At 35.9% G+C, this 10,988-nt stretch overlaps 1 protein-coding gene across 1 annotated transcript in view; it reads right to left on the bottom strand.

Annotated features, from left to right (window-relative positions):
• Positions 1-108: 108 nt before the first annotated feature.
• Positions 109-10,988, bottom strand: part of erbb2 (erb-b2 receptor tyrosine kinase 2) — a 31,272-nt gene continuing 20,392 nt past the window's right edge. The window contains exons 19-27 of the mRNA XM_052610842.1: positions 10,695-10,793; positions 9,926-10,111; positions 5,968-6,123; positions 5,406-5,481; positions 5,167-5,313; positions 4,702-4,799; positions 4,201-4,389; positions 3,599-3,956; positions 109-3,099 (exon numbers count right to left, since the gene is read on the bottom strand). Coding sequence (XP_052466802.1) covers positions 2,780-3,099; positions 3,599-3,956; positions 4,201-4,389; positions 4,702-4,799; positions 5,167-5,313; positions 5,406-5,481; positions 5,968-6,123; positions 9,926-10,111; positions 10,695-10,793 — 1,629 coding nt within the window. The 3' untranslated portion in view covers positions 109-2,779. The remainder of the gene's footprint in view (positions 3,100-3,598; positions 3,957-4,200; positions 4,390-4,701; positions 4,800-5,166; positions 5,314-5,405; positions 5,482-5,967; positions 6,124-9,925; positions 10,112-10,694; positions 10,794-10,988) is intronic.

Below are 10,988 nucleotides of genomic sequence, written 5' to 3'. Positions count from 1 at the left end.
TTTTTTTAAGGTTACACTTTTATATTAAAAGAAACATGTTTACATGAATGATTTCACTAAAGTGTGGACACTGACCTCTTTGTGACACTGTCTCCATGAAATCACAAGTTTGTCTCCGATTTCATTTCTTTTTATTATCTCATAACAGACTTTTGTTTTGTAGAATAACATAAGCAGGTGAGGAGATTGTTCACCCCAATTTTAGGCATCAAAATGTACCTCTTATCAGAAACCGATAAAATAAGCCAGTTGGCAAAGTCTGGTTACTAAGAAGTACTGTTTAAAATATCTCTCAAAAGACTTTTGCACACTGGTACCATTAGAGTTCTCAAACTCACCGTGCATCGAGATCACTGTGTACAGTATATTTACAATTTGTTGACTCACAAGAAAAATAGCATTATTACATAAAAAAGTCTACAATTACCATTCAACTATTAGCTGAGATCTGGATGACATGAATATAAAAAGTACAACATTCAATATTAAACATTCAATCTGTATATTTTGTTAAAATCATGGCATTAATAGATTATAAAGTTCCTTCAATGTGCTTGCATAGACCTTGGATCCTGAAATTATGAAATTGCTGAAAGTTGGCATCAATGCTGATTTATGGCATTACAAATGGAGTTGAAACTAAAACTTAGAAGCAATTGTTGGTGCTTAATTCCATTGTCAACCGCTACTGTATGATTTTTTTTCCAAACCGAACCAATAACCTGTACCAAAAAAAAAAAAAAAAAAAAAAAAAAATCTATGCAGATACAAGGAAGAAATTCAACAAATAGTTTTTTCCCCATCCCTTATGAATAACAATCACGTCATTGTTTGAGCTGATGTCGAAACACACTGGAGTGCCACGAGCACACGTAATATCACTCTCTCACTCCAGCGACAGTTCATCATCTGTGACTACTGCTTCACATACTGTCAAAGAAAAATCAACAAGTAACAGCTAAACCTTGACAGATTTTCAAACATCTGGAATTTAAAATGTGGTTTAGTAAAAATAACTGCATAAAATATGAACTGAAACTAAAGAATGCATATCAACATGGCCTGGACAAAACATTCATGTCTTTCCTCAAAGAAGTGACATATTAACTGGACGCTGGAGTTGGGTAGTTAACAAAAGGCGCACGTTGTAATTTGGAACAATGGAAGCATTGAAGGGGTGTTCGTCCAGCTGGAGGCCACAGCTGCTAATATATGGAAATCAGACCACATTCTTAAACATGAAGTATTTACTCCACAACACTGTGTTTAGTGTTAGCGGTCTTTCTGTGTACATGTGAGGCTAATTTAAATGAGTAGAAGGGGTAGTGCCTAAAAGAAGTTCTTATAAAATAACAACAATAGACATTACAAACATGAACGATCGCATCTGGGGTTAAACATTGATTTCAACCTCTTATTACAAATAAACTAGTTGGTCTGGTAGTAATGGCCCATTCACATCAATTAATACCACACTGTATTCATCACTGCAAAGAAAGTCTGTTAGGTAACTAAAATGTACAATAAGAAAAATACAGGGAGATATTTAAACATATTAACCCTAAAGAGGTCAGGTCATATTTCAACCCAAAATCCAAAAAGACTAAAAATAAAACAATTTGGTCTGAAGAAAATTTATTCTACCAATAGCACTAAGATGTTTTGCATCGTGACATGTTTCTTAATTATAATTTATTATAATTTAAATTTAATATATTATATATATATATTATATATTATACACACACAACTTTACAAAAATTTTGAATAATCAAGATTTTAAAAGTTTCTGAAACTCTCAAGCTCACCATGCTGATTTGCTTCTCAATGAAAACTTTTTTTAATAATTATCCATGTCGTAAACTAAATTATTTGATGAATAGAAAAGCTTTATTAGGAATCGACTAAACTGCCATTACAGTCACTTGTTTTGATTAATAAAATGCAACTTTGCTAAATGCCGTATTTATCCAAACTCGGGAGGGAGTGTGGTTAATTATAATAAAAATAATCTTAAGCAAACATCTCAACACAAGCATTAGTATTATGCACAATATTTAAAATCAGGGTGCAATATGACCTGGACACCCTCTGCTCTACATACATCTGTACAACTGTTACCCAGCCCATAATGAAGATAGTCATTGCTCAAACAAGGATTTCAAAAACTAAAAATACCCAAACAAATGTAAAAACCTGGATATGTCACAGATGAGAAATGATGATGAATTTTCAGAGCCAGTTTCATCGCCGGACACACAACACCCGCTTCGTGCGGCAATAATGTCAGTCTTTTATTCACTGGCCCTGTAGCTGCTCACCCAGGGCCGTTACACACAGAACAGAGCAGCTTTGAGTGTGACCGGATCTCATGCAGCGCTCTGGAAAGCAGTGTGTACGGTCCTGGTTTGGAATTGAATTGAATCTCCAGAAAAGGTAAGTAACGTTTTTATGAGATGACCAAAAGCAAAAATTTGAATAAAAATCCTTAATGTTCTACGAAGACATTATCCAGTGTTAATAACATTCAAGCAGTCTTAAAAACGTACCATATATTTGATATATGCAAGAACGCAGATTTTTTTTTTGTCAAGGACTGGAAATGCATCCATCTTCAAGTTCCAACTCCAGTACAGAATGCTACATACGTCTGTGTGGTACTTTAGTAGAAAGCCATTAGAAACCATTCCCATTGAGAATGTCCTTCACAAAATATGTCTTTTACTCACTCACTCGCTCGCTCATGCACCACACTTCACCGCTCACGCTCACACTGCTCTCAAGTATACTCCAACTGACCACTCCATGTCTCTGCTAAGCCCAGGTACTCTGGGTTTTCTGCCGTGGGGGTCATGTAGCCATTGGGCTGCCTGTGAGTCGTACCTCCGTTTATGGACGCTCTGGCGACTGCCTGAGCTTTAGCTGCAATATCATGATAGTAGGGGTTGTCGAAGGCGGGTGAGATGCTGTGCACTGGCACCAGGTACTCTGGGTTCTCCACACTGTTCCCTGTATGAAGACCGTTAACGAATCTCCTCTCTCTCGCTTTGCGTGGAAGTGTGCTGGGACGGTCAGATGACACGTGCTGGTTCACATACTCTGCAATCAAAGACACTGTGTTGAAATGATGGCATTAAAAGTGTTAAAGAAAGTCTTAAATAGCAATTTTCTTCTGTAATGTAATGTATTTACTAGGACATTCATCAAAAACACTGTGGAGTAACACTGAAATCATTGTTAGCTAAAATTGTTGGAATGCACAATATATTGGTAAAGTGTCGATAAGTGTTAAATTTTTACTTTATTTCGAAAAATAAATACATTAAAACAGAATAAAATAAACATTTAAATATAATATAATATGATATAGAGTTCTGGCATTTGACATAATTGGTTACTGGCCATTTAGATGGAATTTTCATGAATTCCAGAGAATCTAAATACTATCAGGTATATTTGTGTTTATATTATTTAATCAAAACCTGATCCATTTTAAAATCGTCATCAGTCCCTGTAATTTTGCTAAATACTTTTTGAACCAGAAATATTATGGAAGTAAAAAGGATTGCCTTTACTGCAAATGATGTATTTCACTCACCAGGATGTGTGTGTGCTCCACGTGGCAGTGTGTGTGAAAGGAAACTGATAGGACCATCAGTCACCAGTTCTCCATCTATGCCGTTGGGGATGGTGGGGTCTTTAGAATAGCGACAAGGACTGGATGGAGGGCCGTTATCCTCTATGTAACCATCCACAAACACAGAGTCTGATTGGCCGCCGGCTGAATGGTGTGATATGCTCCGTACCAAAGGTGGGTATTGTGTACCAGGCCACATGCCATTGACTGATTCCCTCACAGGAAGAGTTTGGTATGGACTTTCCCTCGGGGTGCTGAGGGAAGAGTACAAATCCATCCCGCTCGGCATACCATCCACCTCTAATCCTTGATCTGTACTCTGGAGAAGCAAAACAAAAAATAGGACAAGCGTTAAGGGTTAGATGTTGCATCTTTTGCACGTTAAAATTCGTTATTTCAAATGTTATTTTCAATTATAGAAACTCTTCTACTGTCAGGTTTATTATTTTTTCAGGTCAACTGCTGAAATTAGAAACTTCTTTCTGGAAACAGGATAAGCTTTGGCAATGTTTTACTCAAATAAATAATTATGATCTATTATTATTCTATGAATCATCTCTGACCCGGTGAGAGTGGTGTCTGCTGGGTCCATTGGCTCTCATTTCTCCTTGTGTATTGAAGATGCCACCAGGCTGGGGCACCAGGTATTCTTCTGCATCCAGGAACTCCTTCACATTCACTCCCTCTTCTGCCAGCAGCGTGCGGAAGAACTCACTGTCAACAGGACTCGAAAGACTTTTCTGATCATCATTCTGAAAAAAGCAGGGAAAAAATGAAAAACACCACAATCTATGTCAAAACATCACTCCAAAAGGCCAGGATTATATATATATATATATATATATATATATATATATATATATAGCTTTTTCATTATTTCAATCATTATTTGAAGGAGATCATTTAGCAAGATGAGGATTATCAAATTTTTCTAAGAAATAATCAACAGATTATTTATAATTACATACAGATAAATACATAATTGCTTTAAAATGTTATTGTTAGTTGTAGCCTTCTATTATTCCTATTGTTCATAAAGGCAAAATATAACAAAATGCACGTACCACAATGACTACATAATGTGGGGGATCACGTGCCATGATGCTGAACTCCTCCACCAGCTTCTTAAATCGTGGTCGACTTTCAGGATCAATCATCCAACCTGGCATAGGGTCATATGGTCATAATCAATACAAATTGAACCCTATGCACAGCATCTGTGTGTCGATTAACACAGAAACTAATTTTGACTTGACAGTTTGTAAAAAACAAGCAAAAGTCACTATGCAGAAGTTATGATATCGAGACAATCAACAGCAATGTACTGAAAGTGCCACAGTATTCACACTTGTTGGGGAAAGTGTAAACTGAAAGTTTTTTTTGTGGCAATCGACAGTTTGACATAGAGAAGTAAAAGAAAAACTTGCATTTAACAGTACACGAACATTTGAAACACAATTTTTAAACAAAAATACCCACAAATATCTGTTTATCTATAACCCTTATTATCATTATAAATTAACACTAACATTTGACCATGATCATGTATACATCCGAGGTACAGTTCAACGGCTGCGGGAGTCTATCTCCTCTCTCCAGTAGATCTGGAATTTCCCGCGCTGGTATCTGGTCATATGGCTTCATGCCAAAGGTCATCAACTCCCACACAGTCACCCCTGAGATGGAAAGAGCCAAGCCTGAAAGGTTATTTTAAACCAGAGGTTTATCAATTACAGCAGAGCAACTGTAGACCCAAGCGGATACAGACCGTAGCTCCATACGTCACTTTGGTGAGTAAACTTCCGGTGTAATATGGATTCGAGTGCCATCCATTTGATTGGCACCTATTCAACACATAAACATAATTATTGATTTAAATGAGTCCTCTCAATTATCACCAGTAAAATATGAAGTGCCACAAGGATCTGTCCTAGGTCCTATGATATTTTCAATATACATGTTGCACCTTGGTAATATTATTAGAAAATACGGGATTAGTTTCCACTGTTATGCTGATCATACTCAACTATACATCTCAAAGAGACCAGATTAAACTTCTAAATTATCTAAGATAACAGAATGACAAATAATTTTCTCCTATTAATATGTACATTAACTGACAGTCACCACTGATAAATATTGTAGAAACTTAATTTTCTGTAAAGTTGCTTTGCAACGATTTGTATCGGAAAAAGCAATATACAAATAAACTTGAATTGAATTGAATAATCATATTCTCCATAAATACAGGATTTATGATCCTGATTTACCAACACTGTTTCCAAATTCACTTTCAGCAGCTAAACCAAAGCAACATGTAAAACACACACCTTTCCCCCATCAGCATGGTACTCCTTCTCATCTATGTCCAGCAGCCTGGCAAGCCCAAAGTCTGTGATCTTTACATGGTTTGGGTTTTTGACCAGAACATTCCTAGCTGCAAGGTCTCTGTGAACCAGCCTGACATCTTCAAGGTAACTCATTCCCTGGGTCCACAAAGAAACAAATATGAAAACATGAGCACAAGGAACAGAATACGGATGGGTTACAATGGTCATCTCTAACACAGAATTTTGTGCCATTGCTTTGGCAAAGCATCTGTTAATCCAACTAAACTGTGATATGGCTTAATGTGTTTATTAAAGTACAAAAGGCTGTGATTTATATAAGTATATATTAAATAAGCATTTTCAGCGTCTTCACAGTAAAGCAAACTTAATGTCTGCATGTGTGAGTTTAACATGCATTTGAGAATACAACATCTGCCCACTGTGCCAGTTATGTGAGGACTCATGCTCAATGTGAAGAAAACCAAAAAAAATTGATGATGGACAAACAAGATCATGATACATTTGAAGTGGATGGCAATGAAACAGAAGTGAACAAAGAATTTAATCTACTGTAGGGAAGGGCAGTATCTATGGTAATAATGAACCGGAAAATTTAAGTTTAAATACAAGATAAATGTAAAACTTAAGTCTGGAGAGTGAATTTTAAGCAATGAACAATGTTGAACAATGTTCCTGCTCCAACTGGTTAGATTTTTTGGGAAATTAAGGGGATTACTATGTTTTATTTATTCAATAGCCTATGCACATAAATGTAGTGCAATATATAATAGTATTTTTTTAATTAAACTTTTTGAACAGTCACTTGCTTCGTTCCTGAATGAATCAGAGGGTGAACAAATTGACTTTTACAAATGAGGACAGTGGAAGCAATCAAAAACAACAAAGAGAGTAATGATATATAGCTTAACACAGTACACTTAGCAAGGGCTTTTAAATAATATAATAAATAAAAAGAAAACAGATAGAATAGAAAAGAATAAATCAATCTAGTGTTAGAGGTTATATATATATATATATATATATATATATATATATATATACACACACATATACTGTATATACACACACACAATTGCATAATAAATGAAAATAAAATAGAAAACAAAAAGATTAGAAAGGTAAGCTATTCTTTTTTTTTAAGAATATAATTAGAATAGTGAGTGCTAAAGATAGATAGTCAAATAAAGATAGAAGAGATGGGTTTTAAGCCGATTCTTAAAGATGGCTAAGGACTCTGTAAAAAGTGACTTTGTTCTTCTTTGGGATTAGGGCTGTCACTTTTGTGAAAAAATAATTTTCAATTTTTAAGACATAAGTGTTCCTTGAATCGATCGTAAAATCGATTTTCCATGGCTAAAAAAAGACGTTTCCTTTTTCAACATCAAATAACGGACAAACGTAAAGAGAGCGCTGGAAACGCACAAGTCAGCAATATTTATTTTTATTGGCATGAAGTTTTGTGCAGAATAACAAACAGCAACAGGAGTGCAACATTCTCGATAAAATTATATATGCAGTGGGGGACGGCTGCCATAACAAAAGAAAAACATCACTGCAGGCTTCAACCCGGCTGCATTTATGATTTAGACATTTAAAAATATCCAAGATTATTTTAAATAATGATTCAATCCATTTCAAACAACTGTTCAAAAAATGAAACTTTAAATAGACTCGAGAACAGGCCGTGTATGTTTTTTTTATTGAACGGAACCGACACTTAGCCGGCACTAGGCAGGCATAAGGAAATGCGCAAAAATATATATATGCAAGTGATTTCATTTGTGGATGTGCGTGAATTTTCAGTGTAAACGTAAAGCATTTCAGTGTAAAAGGAAGTCGTTTAAGCGTGAACGGAAGTAACCGTATTTGCAATCATGGACAGAGATCTGTATCATCATTTTGTATTAAAAAACATTCAGCTTTGGCTTTGTTATTAAAACTTTTTTTTTTTTTGAATGATTGAGCAAACGATTAGGATGAATGACACAGATCTCTGTCCATGATTGCAAATGCGGTTACTTCCGTTCACGCTCAAACGACTTCCTTTTACACTGAAATGCCTTCCGTTTACACTGAAAATTCACGCACATCCACATATGAAATCACTTGCATATATATATATATATATATATATATGTGTGTGTGTGTGTGTATACACAAATAATGCATATGTTTTTCTCATCTGAACTGTATACGTTAGTAAATGTTATTTTTTATGTATGTGCGAGTTTTATGGATGTGTATGCGCGCATCAAGTTTATATGTATGTGCGAGTGTTTAAAAGGTGTGTATGCATGGACCAAGTTTATATGTATGTGCAGGTGTGTTTGTATGCAGCAAGTTTATATGTATGTGCAAGTGTTTAATAGGTGTGTATGCACGGATCAAGTTTATATGTAGCCTATATGCGAGTGTCTGTAGGTGTATGCACGCGTCAAGTTTATATGTATATGCAAGTTATTCACAAGTGTGTATGCATACATTGCTAACATTATATGTATTGGAAATCGATTTCATATTAGTGTTCACGTGTATTTAATGTATGTATTTTTGAACATCCAGTAGCATGCATGTATATGTGAGTAATTTAAAGGTGAATATGCACGTGTTTTATGTATGTATTGATAAGCGAAGTTGGATGTAAATCCTACACGGCGCCTCATAATTATGTTTTGGTTGCACCAGCAACTAAAGCAAAGTCTGGGGCATGGAAACGTTTTGACCATGTTTATAAAGAGAATAATGAGTGAATAATCACGCACCATCAGTGAGCGCAGCAACGCACTGAAGCCATCTACAGTGGATTCATTCATTTTCCTCCACAAAAACATACAGGCTTAGCCTAATTGCTGTGAGTAAAGGTTTTTCAAATTATTCCAAGTGGCCTATAGTCTACGTTAGTTATGAATAAATTATGTTAAAACTCGTATAAATGACTCATTCTTGACAAAAGGAAAAAAGAGCTGTGTGTGCACATTTGAATAATGTTGGGCTGTAAATGGGTTCAGGCTTTTAAAAAGCTGTCAATCAAAATGTACTCGTCGGGCTCGGGTCCTGTCCGGCCTAACTTTTATGGCCCGATTACAGCTCTACCACCACAGCCGGTCGCTGTCAGCTTGCAATGGTCCTTTTCATAACTCAGAATCTCCTGTAACTAGATGCGCGAATGAGGCGAATTCGCGTCTACCGCGCGGCGAGACCTCCAGATGCGCGTAAACGCATCTTTACATTGACTTAACATTGAAATAATTTGCGCCAGATGCTCTATTTGATGTCACTGGGTCTTATAGGCACGTAAAATTGCTGGTATTTTCTTTCTAGCTTTCGCAAGGCATACTGCACTTATTTTCTTTTTTAGCTTGTTTGTGAGTTTTGTTACATCTATATTTTTTAATATGTTGTACATATTTGGTCAAAATCGATTCCCTATTTTCATTTTCAAAACTTTTTTTGGTTGGTCCGATCGATTGTGCAATCGATTTTCGAACTAAAAGTGACAGCACTATTTGGGTTGCATTGCAGTCATATTACAAAAGTAATATATTACTGTCTTTGCGAAGTAATAAAATAACAATAAATTATTACAATAATAATTATTATTTAAATTATTTTGCTTCCTAAAAACACCAGTGTGATTGTAATGTGGACCCAAATGTTGACCCCAAATAAAAGTGTAAGTACAAATCAATGCAATCACTTTTTACTCCATTCAATTTGATCACTGAAACCAAACTGAAGCTCTCAGAGCGCACCAGATTGCTGCATTTAACTTTTACATGTACAACATTATCTTTTGGGGACATTTCCCAGGCACCCCTAGATGAACTTAGGTTCACCATAGTCTTACTAAATCCTGTGGGAAACAATGAATATACTGGAAACAACATACCACAAGACTGTCGCATTCAGCGCAGGTGACATTCGGCAGATGTCTTACCTTAGCAATCTGTACACACCAGTTGAGAAGGTACTGAGAGCCGATACGATCCTGGTTCTCCCTGACGTAGTCCAACAAGCACCCATACGGCATGAGCTGAGTAACCAGCTGAACTGTGGATGTCAGACAGATACCCAGCAAACGGCAAACATATGGGCTTGATACACCCGCCATCACATATGCCTCCTGTGTATGGACGCACATATACAGAAAAAGTACAATAAAATCAAATAAAAATATTATTATTAGGAAGAAGAGTCTTCTTAGGGCCAGATTTACTAAACAGGGGCAAATTATTGTGAGAGCGCAATCCCAAAAAAATGGTAATGAGAGTGGAAATTTCTGTGGGTGATTTACTGACAATGTGCAAATTAAAAACACAGACGCAGTGCAAATTAGCGTCTGCTTTAAGACTTTTATGGACCGTTAAATAATGGCACGAATACCAGTAATTTGACAAGCGCAAACATTAGTAAATAGCATTGAATTATTCATTTTAATACTCTCATCCAATAATTGCATCTGAAATTGAAACTCCTGCAAATGCATATTCAGTAAGGTCAGGCGCAAAAATAACTGTCCACACATTATTCTTCACCGCACGTCTTTAGTAAATCCTGACAGTACTATTTTAACGCCAAAAGACGGATTGTGATGGCCGCAAGCTGTTAGAAAATCTGACCCTTAATCTTTATAAAACAGATGCAAAAATTGTTAAAAGGGAAATGAATATTACAGTAAAATATGTTAATGTAAGAAACACACTCACATCCAGGATTTCTTTGTTGGCTTTGGGCGAGGTGTTCTCACGCAAAACTTTGATGGCCACTGGGATCTTGATGTTCTCCCCATCTGGAGCCCAGATACCCTGGTAAGATGAGAGAAACTCTGCATGAATGGGGTTCAACTACATTAAGAATGATCATTTAGAGCAAGGTTTCCAAAACAGCACAAAGGGAGCTGCAGAAGGTTTGTTAAGTTGATGAGAAACTAATAATTCATTATATCAAATTTTAACAAAAAAAATTTTTTATAAAATAAAAAATCTGATATAGCTTAGTAT

Source organism: Carassius gibelio, chromosome A12, assembly GCF_023724105.1.
Source record: "Carassius gibelio isolate Cgi1373 ecotype wild population from Czech Republic chromosome A12, carGib1.2-hapl.c, whole genome shotgun sequence".
Lineage (NCBI taxonomy): Eukaryota > Metazoa > Chordata > Actinopteri > Cypriniformes > Cyprinidae > Carassius > Carassius gibelio.
Note: the sequence above shows the minus strand (reverse complement) of the source record. Positions and strands in the feature narration are given on the sequence as shown.